The sequence below is a fragment of the Octopus sinensis genome, linkage group LG13 (genome assembly GCF_006345805.1).
Source record: "Octopus sinensis linkage group LG13, ASM634580v1, whole genome shotgun sequence".
Classification (NCBI taxonomy): domain Eukaryota; kingdom Metazoa; phylum Mollusca; class Cephalopoda; order Octopoda; family Octopodidae; genus Octopus; species Octopus sinensis.
This window is the reverse complement of record NC_043009.1, coordinates 16,810,236-16,831,382: the sequence shown is the minus strand read 5'-3', so window position 1 is coordinate 16,831,382 and position 21,147 is coordinate 16,810,236. Positions and strand designations below refer to the sequence as shown.

Genomic DNA, 21,147 nt, shown 5'->3' with positions numbered 1-21,147 from the left:
TGCTATGTAAACAGAAATTGGTTGTATTGGTGAATGAAATGCACAGGAAATTAATTTTTTTTTATTTTGTTTTTATGACTTGGTCAAAAGAGGAAGAATAACACTGATGACATTTTCCAGGGCCTCCATGATTGACGGGAGGAAGTTGTCCTCAGATCAGGCACTTGGCCAAGCCAGGTGGTGCTGTTAGGCAGTGGATTATGTTTACATATACAATACCAACTTTTCAAATACTGATGGCCTGGCACCACTTATAATCGCTACTAATTTACAAACAGGAACTTTAAACTCTCATGGTCACCAGACAAGTTTACTGGTACTTTGCACAGCACAGTATAAATAAACTATCATTCATACTAATATACTTCATGTAATTATTGAAGTAAATTTAATATTTGCTTAATTTAGAAATGATTGACACTGGTTTGGAAAATCAGGAATCTAGAAAGGTTTTGGAACTAAAGGTCTCAGAAAATTGATGTTGTACCTGTACCACCAAAGTTCAAAGATACTAAAGAGGTAGTACTAGCTATTTAGGGAAAAACTTATTAAACTATTTGCTTCACTTAAGTGTTGACTGGACTATTACTTGGCTGAGCGTGAGCCCTTAACCAGTCATGTCTTCAGTTTCAAACCTACTTCTATCAAAATCTGACACACAAATCTTGCAAAATTTACCTCTTTTCCCTGTTACATACATGCTCTCACACAGAGAGTGAAAAGAAGAAGCTTTAAAAAGGTACATAAGTGAGTTTGGGAGAGAGAGAGAGAGAAAATGAACACTGAATGATAAGATAAAGTGACAATACAAGTATTCAGTTAGGTAATTTCAATTAGTCCAGTGACAAAACCCATGCACCTTACAATTGATTTCTTAATGACACAGATTAATGAACCCTAAAGTAAAGGATGACTAATTCACTCACAATATTTAGTCTTAATTGTCTCTTTTGATAGAGTTCTGAGTCCAGATCACTTTGCTTTTCTTCTTGGGGATATTGTGGAGAAATTCAACTAGCTATACTCTAATGCTTGCACCTTACTCCAACATGTAATAAATTATTATTGCAATAACCTTCAAATATGAGCCAATGAATAGTTTCAGTTAAACTTCTAGTTGACTGAACAACCAAATCTCTTTCAAACTACATCCTGCTATCTTAAAAGAAGGGTACTTATCATATTACAGTTCGTGATATGAAAGAAAAATTGGGATGATCAAAGCTGCAATGAGATGACAGAAAAACGTATATTGTCATGAAATGCAACAACTCTACACAAAATAAGAAATATCTATTTAAGACATTTCTATCACAAAACTCACACATAAATTTAAACTCATAATGAGGTCATTCAAAGCTGCAAAAAATACACCTCAATACTTTACTATATTTAGGTCAAGCTGAAAAAGCCTTTATATCATCACTAAATCTGCTATAAATAACAGCCATTATCTCTTTCTCTCAAGAAATGAAAGTATATATTGCAAATGTAGTCGTAGATATATTCTAAAAAGAAAGGATGGTCATAGATGGAACGAATTTGGTCATAGGTCTATTCAGTCAGCTGTGACAGGGAGTTAAACAAGAATTATATTTAGATTAACCTGTCTCTTTCTTGTGTTCATATTCTGAGGAAGTTTGATTTTGTCTTACATCTTGTTACATGTGACTGACTATATCCTTTCTCCCCTGCTATGTGTGGGCTAGCCCATTATTATAGTTCAAATTGTGATAGTACATAGCCAGAAACTACAGTGTACCAAGTTACATTACTTGCAGTGCCCTTTTGCATTCTGAGTTCAAATCCAGTAGAAGTCAGCTTTGCCCCATTCCAAGTTGACAGAATACTAATCATATTCTAGATGACAATTCAATTAACTTGTAAACCTACCCTACAGTGTTGTTAGTATACTGCAATATGAGAATGATTATTGTACTTCAACTTACAATTATTTTATCAATATTTCATTCTCTTTTTACATTTTTTTAATTAATTAAAGAGACATTGTGAAAACAACTTCCTATTAAACTAATATAATTATGTAAAGATAATAAATCTTTCATTTGTTTAACAAACACATTTATAAAGTTAGGCAATTATTTGAAGAAGGATTTGACAGCTAGATGCTTTTCCTGTCACCAAGTAAAGTATTTCAAGAACATATTTTTTTATTCCAGATATCTTTGAAAGTAGAGGAAAATCACTCATAACATCAACAAAGTCAACAGCATCATTGTTTCACTCAAGCAATGACAAGTGAGGAATATCAGCATTCACACACAATGGATTTCCTGCAGTTCCTGTCCACCAAAAAGGTATTTGTCAGTTCAGGGCTACAGCAGAAGACACTCAAAGGGCTGTGCAGTGGGATTGAACTGCAATCACATGACTGAGAAGTGAACTTCTTAACCACATGACCATATTCCTTAATCAATAAAAATCTACTGAAGTTTCAATTGATAAATGTTTAGTTTCATTTTGTATTGTATTAATTTTTTAATTAAATTAATGTTATTAACTTCTTATTTCATATTCTATTTTCTTTCATTGACTATGTTTTTGTTTAATTTCTTCTAGTGAAACTTCAATGGTGCCATGTTCAGTTCTCGTAAAATCAGTTCCAAAAACGATTACATTCATCAGTTCCTATATTCTCTCCCCACAAATGCCCTAGACTTTAAGCCTGAATAACAAAAAATATTGTGTTTATTTTATATTATTATTATTCAGCTTAACATAAATTCAAGTGTTATATTTTTAAGAAGCTTAATTAGCTATGGAACAAAAGCAGACATAATGAAAATCTTTAACAGAATAAATAATGCAATGGAGATCTATAAGTTAATGCTTCAAGAAAGAAAAAGTGGAATTTCCATGAGATCTGCCAGTTATTATTATTAATATTATTTGATAAAAATCTTTAACCATTTCCTTATTGTGGAAGACAGAATCAGTAATGAGACAGAGAAACTATGTTACAACTTCTACATTTTGAGGTCAAATAGCGTGGGAATTTGATTTATCATCCAATCCTTAGCTTAAATAAGTACCTGTTAAATACTGGGGACAATTAAACTGACTACACCCACTGACCCTAAAAAAGATTTTAGGGTCATTATTACAAATTTTTAATAATAGCCAAAATTTTTAATAATCATAATTCGTAAAAAACACTGATCCGAGACAACAAAAAATACGTGTATGCCGTTGGTTAACCAACTAGAAATAGCAGGTCAAATGAGACTTGAACCACACTCTACATCTTAATCAAGGACACAAAGGATAATCTAGTTTGGAATAAACTAAGCCTAACAAAATAAAAAAAAATAGAACAGTCATGGTTGGAATGACTTTTAAACAGGAGTTGTTCAGTGCTGGTTTAAAGAATGACTTTGTAGAACTGCATAATGCAACACTTACCAGCTGCACAAAAGACACAGAGAAAAATCAACAACAGGGCACACCAAATAATATCCCGGTTTATTTTACATTCCAGTTTGCTTCTCTTGTATCTGGGTCCTCTGTTATTTAGCATCGCTTTTGTTTCATGACCTACAATACAGAACAGTTTGATCCAATAACAAAAAAAAAGAAAAACACTATACCCAAAATATACATATTCAATATACATACAGATAACTGTTGAAATTTTTAAATTCCTGAAATACACATACACGTGTGTGTGTGTGTGTGTGTGTGTGTGTATGTGTGTGTGTGTATGTGTGTGTGTGTGTGTGTGTGTGTTTGTGTGTGTGTATGTATGTATGTATGTATGCATTTATCATCATATAAATGATCAAATTTCCATGCTTGCATGTATCAGGTTGAATTTGTTGACAGATTTTCTATGGTCTGATGTCTTTTCCGTTGTCAAAATTCATTCGTTTTCAACCAAAGTAATATTTCCCTGTCTCTAGCCACGTTTGTAATGAAGACTGGAAAAAAAGCACACCACCTGTATGGAGGTGAAACTTGTTTACAACCATCACACAATGTCAAGACAAAGAGACACACACACAAACACACACATGTCATGAACTCCATACAACCCATGCAGGCTTAAAAAAAGTGGATATCAATATGCTGATATATGCATAGATACATACACACAGATTCGTGTGTGTATTTCAAGATTCATAGATCATCATCATTATCATCTTCGTCATCATCATCATTTAATGTCCATTTTCCACGCTGGTATGGGTTGGACAGTTTGACTGGAGCTGGTAAGACTGGAGTCAGCACAAAGCAGTTCCATTATCTGTTCTGGCATGGTTTCGATGGCTGGATGTCCTTCCTAATGCCAACCACTCTACTAAGTGTGCTGGGTGCTTCTTGCATGGCACCATCACCAGTGCCTTTAACATGGCACAAGACAGGTGTTTTTTATGTGGCATCATCAACAGGTATATAAATATATTGAAAGTGTTCTTTGCTTTCAAGCAATGATGGAGATGAATTCATGGCCATTGTCACCTGAAAAAGTGAGCTACTAGTGCTCTGTTGCATATGTACATTGACACTACACATCCAACTAAGACCAAATTCTTTAAACTGTGAATAAATTCCTCCTTCTTGTATCATGATGATTTCTTCTATGTATGAAAATGCTGGCATCATGACTGCTGTTCAATGCTCTATGAACACTGGAAAGACTGTAAAACATGTTATGGACAGCAGCAAGGGAGACTACAAAGCCATGGTCAGCAGGAGGGTGACATCATGCTACGTCACATCTTTGAACAGGGCCATAGGCTCAATTCAGATGGCTATGTGAAGTTCCCACAGACTGTGGTAAAACCCTGGCTGTGACACCAAGACTGAGCTGGAGGCCAAGATAAAAGAGCTGTTTGAAGATCTTCCTAGGGACATAGTGAGGAACATACACACCAGGCTCTGGAGCTGTCTTGAGGCTGTGGTAGAAGCTGGGTGCAGCTTCCTTGAGTAAATTGTTATCACCCAACCAAAATCTATTTGATATTTTATGATTTTTTAAAAATACTTTTATTTATAGATGGGATATTCTTTTCTTTTTAAGCAAACTGTCAAATTTAGCCCAAACACCCTGTACTGTTAGTCATTCTAACTCTCATCTATTAACATTCAATACATCAGTGTAGATAACAGCCATGCTTTGCTGCAAAAACAGAATTTAATTAAGATATTTATTGAATCCAACTTCAATAATGATAAAATCACACTAGACATTTTATAGTAACTGGCTGGCATTTGACACTCAGCTATTTACTTTGCTTCCTTGTTTGCTTAATTTTCAAAGAAAACACTTCACTTTTTGATTGGGAAAACTTTGCACACTCTGTTCAAATCATATTGAGGTCAACTTTGCCTGACTCAGGCCCCTTTAACTCTTTAGCAGTTATATTACTCTGTCAAATGTAATCCTTATTTATTCACACTGTTTTGGATTAATTATGCATTATTCTGTGATACTGAGATTTCAAAGATGTGACTCTTTATTTTTAGAATGGCTAAGATGCAAACTTCTTAACTGATGACACAATGGGAAATGATACTGCTTAAGCATTTCAGCCATGGCCATTCCATCTATTTAAAAATCAGGGATTATATTGTCTCATTTATTCTTCTATTTAAGTGACCACCAAGGGCCGTAAATGAGCAGAACTGTCCAGAACTTTGCATTTTAGCAGCAACACTTGCAGCACCACTGATGCCAAGCTGTTTTGGCTGGATTTGCTTTTCCTTGGACAACATTGATAGTGTTGAGAAGAGACCTGCCTGTATAGGCAACTGCCGGTCTTCCATAAAATTAAACCGTGCCTAGGTGGGAGCATACAGATATAATGGCAATCTCTTGATAGCAGTCTTAGAATCTGTCTATATTTAAAATGGGTCAATAGGATTTAAGGAAGATTTGGCAGCAATGTATGTCTTTAGGTTTCGGGTTCAAATGCCACCAGAGTTCACTTTACCTTTCATTATTTTAGGGGTGATAAAATAAGTAACAATTGAGCACTGGGGTCGATTTAATTGACTTTGCCCCTCCTCTGGTATTGCTGGTTTTGTGCCAGAATTTGAAGCCAAGATTTTGCCTGTAATTAAATACAACTTAAGAACGAAAAAAAGATCCACTGACCTGCATATATTACTAATCCTTCCACAAAATCTGTATTCTGTAAAACACAACCTCGAAGAAGGATGTTGCTGTAGCTGAGAGGAATCTTGTTACCATCATCTAGAGGGCTACAAACAATCAGAAAATCAAACAGAAATGTTAGAACTATCAGTTAGAGAGTTACAACAATTAGAAATATCAGAAATTAAATAAAACTTATGCCCCATCTCCCTTTCCTTCATTGCTTAATTCTCTTTTTCCTTAATCTTCTTTCCCTTTCTTTCTTTCTTTTTTTTTGATTCATTTAAATACTATCTTTTAACTGTAAATATTATTCAATGAAATAATTAAATTGAATAGACATGAATAATTCTATAATATAACAATTTTTATGTCTATTATCTTGTGTAAGATACATTTAACATTCATTATAGTTGAAGCTTTATTGTTTTAAATCTCCAAAGAACCCAACACAATATTGATAAATGCTCCACTGATTAGGAAGCATAGCTTCTTGACATCTCACGCTTTGGAAAGGAGCTTTCTGCACTGGACTTCCAATTAAGGAACATCACCTACAGAGTCATCTTGAATGATATTTTCTCTGTAGATGTCAACTTATAGAGGTTGAAAGTGAACACCATCTATATCAATGTTACTAGAATGGGACTGTTTCAAAGGTCATAAGAACTGTCTTTCATCATATTCCTCCTACTTCTTTGAGTAAAAGTAAATTAAAACAAAATGTCAGAACAAGCCAGAGTGACTTACAAAGCTACTGCTTTCATTTTATCTGGAACATTAAGCAGATGAAGAAGCATCTCTCCCTTCATACAATGCCAGTCCACAAAAAAAATTGTTTTTTTAAATAATGTAATAACCTATTCAACGATGCCAGAATCTAAATTCAGACATATTAAATTAGTGTTGTCAAACTACATTTAACCCAGTTACCCATAAAATATAGTGTGAAGATGGTATGACTAAGGTTAATGGGACGTTGAGTGAATGTCAGGACATTAAATAGTTATTCTGAATTAAAACGAAATCTACTGAATCTCTGTTTCTTAATTTAAAAATCAATAAAAACAAAAAATAAAATAAAGAAAAATAATAATTGCTTCTTATTGCGATGCTAATGTCATGTTGATATGATTGCATGTGATTGGGTCTATTTGGAATGGTTAGGATTTTGATGCAGTAGCCTGGCCCTAAGATTAAATGAAATGTCTCTGTATAATGGATTACATGTAATTACAATTCTGTTTCGATAAATTCATTACAACATGACAAAAACATTGCGTGGCACCTTGGGCAAATGTCTTCTACTATAGCTTTGGGCCGACCAAAGCCTTGAGTGGATTTGGAAGACGGAAACTGAAAGAAGCCTGTTGTATATATGTATATGCATATATGTGTGTGTGTGTGTGTGTGTGTGTATGTTGTGTGTCTGTGTTTGTCTCCCCGACATCGCTTGACAATTGATGCTGGTATATTTTCGTCCCCGTAACTTAGCAGTTCGGCAAAAGAGACAATAATGATAACATAAAAAATACCTTAGGAATGAGAACCCAGGTCCGAAATTTCCCCAAGACACGTGAAGAAGGCTGGGGGGGGGGGGGGTATCAGCTGAAACATTGTGTTAACAAAGATTAGGACAAATATCTGTCAAATGTAAATAATGTACATAATTCCTCGTCTCTTAAATATAGAACTGTAGAAACTTAAGTAGATAATAACACACCCATGATCCTTAAAATCCCTTTGTTGCCATTTTTCTGTCTGCATCATCATCATCTAATGTCCATTGTCTATGCTGGCTGGCAAGGGTTGGTTGGTTTGACCAGGGCTGGCAAACTGAGGGGCTGCACCAGACTCCAGTCTGATTTTGCATAGTTTCTATGGCTGGATGCCCTTCCTAATGCCAGCCACTCTGAGGGTGTAATGGGTGCATACTGCTGAAGATCTCAGTCATTTGTCATCGCTGGTGTTTGGTACAGAAATTAACCCCATGCAACGTTTTTGTTTTTTTTAATCAAGCAACTAGGTTGCATTGATGCTAATCATCTTGGCTTAGATCAGCAATTAGTGCATGACAATGGTGTGGTGTATATTTACATCAACCGCTTTAACCAGTTTACGGTGGTGATTCATTCGGTTGCCTGTGCGCGGCACCGGTAATCGCGTCGATTGAGATCAGCACTCAGTGCGAGATAACGTTCGGCGTATATTTACATCAATCGCTTTAGTGCAAGTACTGTTTATTTACCTAAACTATATCCCTGTGCAAGTCGCTCATGCAGTATTATTCCTGAATAAGTTCACTCGACAGCACAAGTCAGATCAACTTCATGTAGCTACAATCACATGAATTCAAAAACTGACTTTAGTGTGGTAAAGTTCAAAACAAGGTATCATACACAGTGGCATACCATATTGTGAACAATGGTATCTAGTTTCCTTACGTTTCCCTTTTGCTTTACATACTCTTTGAAGTATTTGTCTACTTGGCAGTGGGTAGAAACAGTCATGGAAAATGTCCACGTCCCTTCACCATGTGGTGAAGAGAGAGTCCAGCCTGGAGACGTCCATGCATTCTGTACTTTGATAGGTCTGATGTTTCACAGAACAATAGATTCCTGAATGTCAATCCGTCCCCCACACTGCCAAGTATCTGCCAAATCAAATGCGAGTTCTCAAAACACATGTCAACTATATGCAAGAAAATCTTTTTGCACCATTTCACAAAATTTCTCACTGACTTGTGTATCATCGCCAGCTGAGCTGAGCAATCAACCCTGCCCATCCCTTCATTGTATGAAACAACTACATTCAATTTCATTATGGCATTACCATCTGCATCTTGTTCCCTAGTGTCCTTCATGCTTGCAGAATGCATTGTGGATAACATGCAGTTGTTTTTCTTGCCACGCCACACTAGAGTGAAACTGTCACTATTGGTGCATCAGTACAGTGTTTCCCTCTTTTGAAGTTTTATCTTGTAAAGATCAGGCAGCATATTTTTCCTGTGCATCCTCACTGTCCCATAGGCATTAGTCCTCATCGCCTACAGCTGCAGGAAGAGGTCTGGATTAGAAAACCAGTTGTCCAAATAAATACTGTAGCCTTTGTCAAAGAAGATTTCATTCAGTGACAACATGACATCAGTTGATGTATGAGTAGATGCTGGAAGATCCAATCTATCCTAACCAGTGTAGATTTTGTAATTCCTCGTGTAGCCACAGGCTCTGATAGTTGACTGGCATACTTTATAAACCTTGACTCCAAGGCAGGCACTTTGGGTCAGGTTGTAATGTTTGAATCAGAGCCTTCCCTTGAATTTCCACAAACTCTTGTCTGCACAAATGTCCTGTGTGAAGACATACACCGTTTTGAAAATTTCAGCTGTATTTTGTGCAGCCTGTTGTCTTGGTTCTCATCTGAGTTGAAATGTAGATTTCAAAGAAACACCAAAATATTGATCGCATGGCATCATTTACAAAAAGAAAGGTGTCGACGTGGCAGGATCCCAATTCTAATATGACATTAGGCTCAGTTCGTCACAATGCCTATCAGTATCAGCAGGGGAAGCAGAACTTTGATTTTGTCCCCTGTGGTTGGAAACCAACTCCCACCATACTGAGGTCTGACATGCTGGGGATGGTTTTCAGTATAGTCATTTGTTTTGTCTGCTATATACTGAAACATTTCGTCCGTCAAAAACTCGTGGAAGATTTCCAATGGCAAACTTCCATGTTCAAGGTTTGCCTTTATGCCAAGCATACTAGTAAACTCACGCCATTGGACAAAATTGTGTTTAGCTTGCCACATGACATTCTGTTGTCTACGGCCATTCACTGCAACCCACCTGTACCTTCGATTCATTAGACTATCATCAGTGCTATCAGAATCATTGGATTGTGAACAAGGAAAATACTCACTCTCCGAGTTATCTGGAAGAAACAACTGGTTGTTGTTGTTATTATTATTATTATTGTTATTGCTATTGTTCAGGTCACTGCTTGGAATCAAACTCTGAATCTTGGGGTTAAGAGTGCGGGCTACTAACACCAAGATTCCAAGTTCGATTCCAAGCAGTGACCTGAACAATAATAATAATAATAACATCGAAAAATACCTTAGGAATGAGAACCCAGGTTCGAAATTTCCCCAAGACCAGTGAAGAAGGCTGGAGGGTATATCAGCTGAAACGTGTTAACAAACAAGATGAGGACAAATATCCATTGAATGTAAATAATGTACATAATTCCTCATCTCTTAAATATAGAACAGCCTATAATTATGTTGACCGATTTAAAGTATGTACATTGTGTGTGTAAATTTACGTCAACCATTTTAAAAGGGTTAATATGAAATTTTGATTCAAGTTTTTAATTTGGATAATTTTAAAACAGGGGGTTTGTATCATAGAACCAGGATAGTCTTGGGCAGGTTGGTATCAAAAGAGTTAAGGGTGAACAGAGTACATCAGCACATGCAGATCAAATAAACAACGACACAAATATCAAGACTAAACAAAAAAAATCAATTTGTTTTTAAGTGATACACTGTTGTTTTATTTAATAGTATTGCAAGTTTGCAGAGGTTTGGGTCTGGGTTACCATTTCAAGGTAACAGCTTGGTTTGTCTGTTGAGTAAAGCTTCTGAATGTAAACAATAACATGCAACTACAATTGCATTTGACTTAACTCTGCACAACACAACAGTTAGGAGAAAAATTATAAAACAGTTATAAAAAAACCCCCAAAAAAACTCAAGAATTATAGGAACAAAATCTCTTTTCTGTGTTTGTCGCTATGTAGTAATGATGAAATAAGTACAAAAACACAGACTGGAAAATGTTAACTTTGCTATGAGTTTAATATTTCCCTTTCCAACATTTAGATTAATCATGATGGAAAACAAGAAATACAATTTTAGATGTCAAGGTTAAATTAAGACAAAAGAGAAAAGAAATAAATGAACAAACAACACACACACACACACACACACATGTGGAAAGAAGAGTCCATTTTATTTAAACTTTAAGTTAATGTAACATAATCTAATATTTTTCCCTATTTTCTCTTTTTAACACACACCCCTTTCATCTCACAGCTGCACACCCTGTTGGGTGGTGATACAAGCTCTGACATTTATATTAGATATTATAGCAAGTATCTTTGCCTTAATTTGGAGATGGACCTTATCACTAAATTGTGGAGTATATAAAAGAATGGAAACTGCTGTATCTAGTGGGTATATAGAACATCGTTGACAAACAATAAGTAAAAGATGAAGAGAGTAGGAAAGGCAAGTTCAAGGTGTGTAATATAAACAACTGAGAGTTATGTCATGCAAATAATATAAAGGAGGGCGAACCAGTTGCATAATGGTGTTGGCCTGCATATTAAAGTGCTACAAGTAATATCTGGAGAAAGTGAAAAAGAGAGGACCATAGTACTGAGGGAGTATGATGCAGAGGAAATGGTGTAATAGAAGCATTGATGAAGTGGGAAAGAAATGCAACCAGAAAGTTATGAAGGGCAAAGATTGCTTTAGAATTGGTGGAGGATTACCAGAGAAAGATCAACACAGATATGTGGGTCAAAATTGAAACCTTGCCATATTTCAAAAGCAGAAGCCAAAACTAAGCCCAAATTTTTCATCTATGCTAGCCGTATTGAGAGTATGTATATGAATAGATAGACAGACAGATAGATAGATATTTACAGGCATGGCTGTGTGGTAAGAAGCTTGCTTCCCAACCACATGGTTCCAGGTTCAGTCCCACTGTGTAGCACCTTGGGCAGATGTCTTCTACTATAGCCTTGGGGCAACCAAAGCCTTGTGAGTAGATTTGGTAGATGGAAACTAAAAGAAGCCCATCATGTGTATATATGTGTATATATATATATATATATATATGTGTGTGTGTGTGAGTGTGTGTGTGTATGTGTCTTTATTTCTCCACTCATCACTGCTTGACAACCAGTGTTGGTGTGTTTATGTCCATATAACTTAGCAGTTCAGCAAAAGAGATTGATAAAGTACCAGGCTTAAAAAAATAAGTCCTGGAGTTGGTTTGTGTGACTAAAACAAGGTGGTGCTCCAGCATGGTCACAGTCACAGGACTGAAAACGAGTAAAAGTATATATATATTAGGGAATATATATATATATTATATATATATATATATTAGGGAAATTGAATCAATCCAAGCATATAACAGGAACTTATAAAGAGTAAAATCACTTCTAGCAGGATCTGGACTTAAAATGCTGAGATGTACTGAACAAATTTCTGTTAAATCTCTTCCGTTAACAAGAGTACATGATTAAGAGAGGAAGGATGCTGGAAATAACATTAACAATAATGATGAAACCATTTAGAAATGATTACACCAGGCAACAACAAAATTTTTGCTACAATTAGACAAAATGGTGCTCATAGGTAATTTGGGAGTGCTGAATCCAAATCTGCAATCATTTTTGCTCTAGCACATCACGTTTTTGTGCTATCAAAATTACAATAATGTGAAAATTCATGACAAATAAAATGAATGTTATGTTAAGCATAAATTAATGTTATCTTTATATATAAAAGAGAGGTTGTGTGCTGTCTGTCTCCTACGATTTAGATTCCTAACTACTCCCACATTTTGCGGTGCAGTTTAACCAAAACCGGGTATCTTATAGTCGTGATTCATATCGAGCCCTTCTGGGTATTAGCGCATGTTTATGATGAGTCTACGATTTAAAATAAAAATTACCATCAATTTTTCCCATTTTTAATGCATTTTTGGCAGTAACTCATTTTTGAGAAGTAACTCTCTCAAAATGTATTATTAAATCTCAGAACATAAAAAGCTACAGTAACACCACCACCCCCCCTTGTGGTTAGACATATTGAGATGGCTATTATACTTTACATCTCTAAAAATGCTTATATAGTTATTTCCCTTACAAACCTGAGCAACGCTGGGCGATACTGCTAGTTTGGTATATGAAGAATAGCAACTACATGTACAAGTAGCTCTAAAACCAACAAAACACAAAACAAAAGTGTAAAGTGAATATTATTAATTTTATGTTTTTCAAAAATAGTTTCAGCATCTTCTTTTGTTGCATGTCTGTTTTTTGTTTTAAAAACCAGCAGTAGTCTGTCAGCATGTTTGGTGTAAGTCTGCCACTGTAGTGCTTTGATTTTTTTGATGAAATCATTCACCATGCTCATTGCTTACATCACCCATATTGGGTTGGAAAAAAAAACGATGAGTGGAGAAAATGAATTTTTAGAGACATTCTTGCCCCAAGTTACTTATAAGCTTTCAAAAAAATCATTCACAATTGCAACATAGATGATTTCTCATTTCCCAAAACATTTTTCACAAGAGAAACAAACTTTTCCCCAACAGTTTTTCTCTACAGGGCTTCATTTTTCTTGAAAAATATCATCACAAATTAGTGTGCGAATTTCTGGTCCATTAAAAACACCAGCTTTGATCTTAGCTTCACTCTTGCTAGAAACAAAATTTTCACTGAGATATTTGGATCCTTCACTGTCTTCATTCATGGCCTTAACAAAATTCTTAAACACCCCAAGTTTAATGTGTAAGGGAGGAAGGTAAATTTTCTGAAGGTCAACTAATGGGATGTATTTAACGTTGTATCTCCCTGGAGTGAAATCACTTCCCTTTGGTCACTCTTTTTGATCATATTGATGCTTGTTATCTCTGCTGTTCCAAAGGCACAAAAAGCACTGATGCGTTGTATACTCCATTTGCAACCCAAGAAGCCTAACAACCCACACTCACCAATCTCTTCATGCCAGAGCAGTATCAGGGAGGATTTCTATTTATTTTATTTACTTGTTATCCAATCAAGTGCAAAATTTTATCCATTGGTTCATAAATTTCCCTTAATCCTACAGCATGTGCTGGTAGTATTGAAGGTTTTTGATTGCCATTATGCAGCAAAACAGCTTTGGGGCTTGATTTGCTGGAATCTATGAAGAGTCTCCATTCTTCAGGATTATGGCCATACCCCATCTCGTGCAGGAGTCCTTCAACATTATAACAAAAACAAATACCGTCTTTCTCCGTAAAAAATTCATGCAATTCTGTATGCTGTTTTTGAGAATACGAGCATTTTACACCATTGTGTAAAAGATTCCAGTGTTTCAACCTGGAGCCCAGTAGTTCTGACTTTTCTTTTGTTAAATCCAAGTCTCTAACTAAATCATTTAACTCAAGTTGAATAATAAATGAGAAACTTTTTTGAAGATCCTGGTTCATCACAGTGATCTTCTGTATCACTCAGCATGCTTTCAACTGAAGTAGATGTAGTACTTTCTTCTCTTAAACTACCTTTGTCAAAAGATGAAGGAGGTTCTGGAACTGGAATATTTTCAGCATTATGAACAACTGGTTTTAAAGCTGAAGGGCAATCTGGATAAACAATCTTGGATTTGTTCTTCTTAGAGAAGCTTGTAATGTTAGTTAAGCAGAAATAATAATCAGTATAGTGGTTTGTTGGTACTGCAAATGGCATACCATTCAGCCATTGGGTTAGTGCTATGTAGCAGTTTTTGCAATAAACATGAGGTGCCCCCAGTTTATCTTGGTCCCCAACTTTGCATCCAAAAGCAGAGCTTATAAGCATTTAAAAATTTCTTTGTAAGCTTATTTCTTTGATCTTTTGGTGTAAATTTTCCATACATGTAACAAATGCTATTCGGGTGACTGACACAAACTTTTCTGCTCATCATAAATACATACAATAATAACCTAAATCAACACTCAAGGAAGCCTGTCAGTTAACCAAAATATAAAATTAATCAGTTGTAAATGTTACTGTAAAACATCAAAATATATTTCTCCAAAAAAATCATTGAAATTAACATAGAATGTACTGAAGCTATGGCTATCACGAAACAATTTTTTCCATCTTAAATTTCAAACAGTGATCACTTTAATAAATAACTAAACTTATTACTAAACTACTTTTCATATAACTTGGCCCTCTTATTTTATGTACTTTGTTTTAACAGCACTAGCAGTAATCAAGAAAATGGAGTCTGAGTGGCTTACTATAACCTAATATCAATAGTGTACAGTGAGGAGAACTTTACTATAATTATAGCGATAAAGTAAAATAAATTCTCATCTCATGTGGCAATTTAACAGGTAGCCTACATTTCCCTCTATCAGCACTTATTTTTTGTTTCAGTGATGCGTGTATGAATGAAAATCAAAAGCAAGTAGCCAAGTAAATATTTTCAATTGGTTGGAAAATCTGATGCTGTGAATAACTAAAAAACTACATGTCCTGTCTGAAAACTGATGTCAGATTCGGATTCAGCACCCTAAAATTACCCTAAATCAGCTGAAAAAGTTTAAATAACATGACAAAAAATTTCTTTTGTTGCCCAGTGTTATCATTGATGTCATTTGTATAATAAACAAAAATGAAAACTTCAATACATACATGAATCCATTAAATCTGTAAATATCTACATTTGGTGAATCACATATCACTGTTCCTTTAAACTCTGTTGGGTTATATTTCCTCTGCAATGAAATGACATTGAAAGTAGGTGACATTTATTTCAAGCAAAATAATTTCAGTGATTATGAAATTCTTAAATAGGTTGTGGATCACTCATTTGTACACACAATGAAACGGCAAAGCATTCATCCTTTTTCCTTATCTTTTAACTTGATAAATCAAGTGAAATTATTTTAAATATAAAATGAAACAGTCATGAATTCTCTTTTTTTTTTTTTGCTGAAGAATAGTCATGTTGTTGAAGTGAAATTGGCATAAATGAGAAATGAAACTAGGTCGCAAGAATGACAGGTGTTAGGATTATAGAAAAAAGTTACGTTTATGTATTTGTTTTGCAACATTCTTGATGTGGAATCATGTGTTGAAACAGATATTCTTATACTTAGCGATGGTCTTTTTTTTTTGCCAGTTAAACACATGTAAGGAAAATGGACAAAGCAAAACAGGAGGAAACATGTACGATAAAGAGTTTCCGAAGGCGTTACAAGATGTGTGATGAAAGGGTTTTGGCAAAGAAACAAAATTAATAAAAATAAAACTGTACCAAAGACCAAACATATCGACCATGTGTCTAATTGGCAAAATATGACCATCCCCAAGTATAATAATAATAATAATAATAATAATGATAATAATAATAACAATAACAATAATAATAAAAATAAAACTGTACCAAAGACCAAACATATCAACCATGTGTCTAATTGGCAAAATATGACCATCCCCAAAAATAACAATAAAAGAAAATGATTTAACATAAATATTTTCCCTTTGTAAATTGGCAATAGAAGTTAAATAAAATCGACTGGGAAATGAGATCAACTTTTCAGGAAAGTTCCCTCAACCTCCGATGCATGTGTACTCGTTACAAGGAAGTTTATGTGATGACCTTTAACTTATTTTAAGCCAGAGCAGTATTAGGGAGGATTTCTATTTATTTTATTTACTTGTTATCCAATTTTCTTATAGCTATTTTATCAGCCTAACAACCCACACACTCACCACTCTCTTCATGCCATGCCTGCAGAGCATCAACAATCATTAACCTCCATACAAAAGTCTGAAGATTCAAGACTTTTCTAAGAATGATATGGCATTAAGAGTCTTGTTACTTTCTACCAGTTTAATGTGCTAGTCTGCTGTGCAGGGGTTGGTTCCTCCTTTGGATTCTGTATGCTATTAGCCACAGGACTATCTTCTGTTATTGACCCACAACTGCGGTTTTGAAGCTACTACCACCCCAGATGATAGCAAACTTGGCAGTAGTGGGGACTCAGAGATAATTCTATACTCCTTAAAGCTCCTAAACTCTTGAGTAGGAGCCTCACCACTGAATGCAGTTTCCTATCTTATGCAGCACATCACATAAAACATATATACAAACATTATATATATATATATAATATATATATATATATATATATATACCTACATCTCTATATATATAAAACTGAGAATGTGTGTCTGTCTGTCTGTCTGTGCGTTTCCCTAAAACCTGAGAACTACACAACCAATTTCATTCAAATTTTACACATGCCTTACTTAGGGTCCGGGGAGTGTCATTAGCAAAAAAACTTTTTTACTTTTTGCCTAGGGCGAGCCCACAGCAATATCATATCTTCTCCACTATTTCAGTATTACGTGTTAAAAGTGAAACAAAAACATTTCTCTATTTTATGTCAGATACTTTCACTTTAACAATAAAAATTAAAGATAATAATAACAATTGAATTATATGTAGTAAGTAATAATTAAAATCAAACTAAAGTATAATATAATAATTAAATCGTAACATAATTAAAAGTAAAAATAGCAATTGGTATAAAATTGCATCAATGACATGAACTTGAATAAGTGGTTTCACAGGAATGGGAATAAATTAAAAATAGAATTAGTGTGCAGAAATGGAATAGTCCAGATGGAGCTGTGCACATACCTTTTACCACAGCTTTTACATTAGATTATCTGCTAATTAGCTAGCATTAAGTATCTATATGAAGTTTGGCTGTATGTAATGTCTGTTTTCTCGAACAGCCGCTTCTACAGAGTACTGCTGTTGGTTTATTTCTTATACATAAAGGACTATAAGCTTCTACTGCATACTGCTATTTGATTCACCGTAAAGTTTGTTGTTATTATTATCACTGTTTAACTATTGTTATCACGTTTGTTGGTTCCTCGTAAGGGAAGCGTTGTTGTGTTGCATTTGTTAAATAATTGTAAACCGTAACCCTCCCCCTTTGGGAGGAGCTTTGGTTACTGTTTAAAAATTGAATTGTGTCCTTGTTGGGGGAAATTGACAATATTTTCACCGTTTATACGGAAGCACTTTTGTTAAAATGCCTTCAATAGAAGAAAGTCCAAAAATGAATTTCCCTGCAGCCGTTGGTGGGCGCGAACTCATTAAAATTAAAATGGAAGAAATATAAACCTATTTCGGATTGATCACCGACAAAGACGGTGAATCTAGGATAATACCACCAAACGAAATAAAAAATTACATTAAAGAAAAGACTATTATCCATAAAGTATACAATGTAGAGAAAAAAAAAGATTTGAACACCTGGAGGAAAGCACCATCGAAAAGTGTCTTGGTGTGACTATGAAAGATATCTAACCAGAGGCGGTAAATTTGCCACAATAGAAGCAAGGTTCGAGTCAACGGAGTGTGCAAGGGAGTACTTGACTCGAACCTTGCAAAGTGGAAATATTTTATTTTTACCTTTATATCTGGGACGTCCTAAGTCCCAGATAAAAATTTAAAATGTCCCCCCAGAAGTAGAGGTAGGCTGGATTGTAGCCACACTTCTATACAAGAGAGAGGACAAGATACAATTGATCGAAATTGCAGGAGACGGGCCGACAATTCCAGTCTGTTATATATTTTGAGTATTGTTATCACTAGCGATATCAAGATATAACTTTATATTTTGTATTTTATGTGTAAATGTATATATATAGATGTACACATATATATACACATATATACATGCACTAGCACTATGACCCAGCAACACCAGGTCATAATGCTAGTATATCTATACACACACACATATATATGTAGCTAGTGTAAATCCCAGCTGTTTCTTCTTAATGCACACCTGCTTATTCCATTACCATAACCAATAGGTACCCATAGTTACTGTAGTATGTGAGTTGAAACACATTAAAATTGAGAATCATGGAAATATTATTTGCACAGTTGCTGAACAACAAAACAGGAAAACAGAAATACTTTGGTATCATTTGTTCTCCATTACAGAGTTTCGTTCTTTTTATTAGCAAATGAAACACATGTAATGGAGAATGAATAATACAAAAACTTCCATTTTCCTGCTTTGTTATATATATTATATTTATATAGATATATATATATATAGACATATATTGAGAAAAAGGAGGCAGTTAGAATTTTGGATAATTCTTTATTAGCACTTTTGTTTGTTTATCAAACTTATCAAGACAAAACCAAAATGGAACAGAAGGTTCCATTGTTCATTTATTATGAATCAGATGGTTTCTTTCTTATTTTGTTTAGAAGAAGAGAAAAATATTTTTGTTGTTTTGGAAAAAGGAGGAAAGAAAGAAAAAAAACAAAGAGGAGGAGAAAAAATAGACAGAAAGCGAGGTTTCAGGACAATCAAGAAAGAGGGAAAAAAATAATAAAGGATGGGGAAAAGATAGATAGAAAGATAGACAGACAAACAGATATATAGATAGATAGAGAGAGAGAGAGAGAGAGAGAGAGAGAGAGAGAGAGCAAGAGAGAAGTTTCTTTTCAATTTGATGTGGTCAACCCACTGAAATTCTATACAAAGCATTTTTCTTTTTTCTTCTTTTTTCTTATCCTCCTCTTTCCTTTCTTGTATACCTATCAACAAGTTTGTAAACTAGCTGACACACCCAGTAATTCCTGGGAAAGTGGGGTTTATCCCTTAGTTCCGTTCTCAGAATTATTTCACTAATCCAGTAACAACAATACAAAGTATGTAGCCCTTAAAATGGTTTTTGTGCATTTACATAGAATACAAAACTGTCTTACACAGGATCTTGTTTTTAGGAATTCCTAATAAGTTATGAATACTGAAATTGTGAAGTCAGTTATGTAATAACATGAAATTAGTTACCTGGTAGTAAGAATTCAAATAATGCATTCCCAGAGTATATAGAACTTAGGAGGAAATACTAATAAGGTATGTATACTAAAATCATGAGGTACGTTTCATAATAACAGGCTAATCAGAAATGAGATAATAACAATTCAAAGTAAATAACTCTGAAAAGGGCTTTTGTGCGTTCCCAGAGAATAATACCCTCAGCGGCACTAGTGTTGGTATATTTGTGAATAAGTCACTAACTGAAATAAATGGATCTACTACTATTTACTTCTTTAAGCATTGTACTGGACAAATTGCGAAAATAACTTTAATACTTCGAGTACTAAGAAATAAGCATACTCTTGATTTATACCAAATAACTTACGAAGATGTATGGGTTATTTTCCTTGGCTATATTAAGGATCCCTTCTAGAAGTGAATGGGTTATTTCCCTTGGATGTTTAAATAAAATATACTTGTTATATACAGTAGATATAAGGATCCCTTCCAGGGGACCTATCATGAATTTTTTTTCAACAATCTAAGTATGTCACGAGGTTTCTAGACATGAGTTCTACTCATGTGTCAAGTTTCATAAAAATCGATAAAACGATGTAGGAGGAGTTAGATAACAAACCCACAAACAAACACACTCACAGACAGAATTTTCCACATATGTAGTAGATAAACACATTTCTTCACAAGGGCAGGTGACATTTCAAGATGTCAATTTTAGGAAGTAGGATAGGAAAGATAAGGAAAGAAGGGAGGGTGTGGTCAAAGTCCTATGAAAATCTATATTCCTTTACACTTGTATAGTCAAATCCCACATTCTGTGTAATTCCATGTTTTGCATGAACAAACATTAAATATTAGTACAACAATCATAAATTAGGAAAATAAAGTCGAAATATAAGAAAATAATTTGAATTTCGTACTGTTTATAATTCAATATATTCTCTATATACATGTAATCAAGGGTAAATGGGGCATTGTAGAAGTATAGGTAGGTTTGATTTTATGGCGTGAAAGATGTTGGCTACCCCAGGAGTGTGATAAATGGAATCGTGTGTTCATTAATTTTTTTCCTTTAGTGTCCTTAGTTGTGTGATGTTCAGTTTCATCGCCTTTTTAATTCCATCATCTACTAATTCTATTTTGTTAGGAAGCTTTTGAGCTCATTGAGTTGGATTTGACATCTGTTTGGGTCAATCACTATAGTACTAATATAAGTGTGTGTCCATTTTTTAGTAAAATATGTCTGTTGTGACTGGAGTTGTATATTTTTATGTGGATATCTAAGAATGCAAGTGGTTTCTATTATGAATTTGATGGATAAGTGAAGTGTATTGAGCATATTATTAAATATTTGTAGGTCCTTATC

At 34.5% G+C, this 21,147-nt stretch overlaps 1 protein-coding gene across 2 annotated transcripts in view; it reads right to left on the bottom strand.

Moving 5' to 3' along the window:
- Positions 1-21,147, bottom strand: part of LOC115218501 (probable phospholipid-transporting ATPase VB) — a 115,441-nt gene that overhangs the window by 47,222 nt on the left and 47,072 nt on the right. For both annotated transcript variants that reach the window (XM_029788359.2, XM_036508167.1), the window contains exons 3-5: positions 15,586-15,668; positions 6,119-6,225; positions 3,424-3,555 (exon numbers count right to left, since the gene is read on the bottom strand). In XM_029788359.2, the coding sequence (XP_029644219.1) occupies positions 3,424-3,555; positions 6,119-6,225; positions 15,586-15,668 (322 nt within the window). The remainder of the gene's footprint in view (positions 1-3,423; positions 3,556-6,118; positions 6,226-15,585; positions 15,669-21,147) is intronic.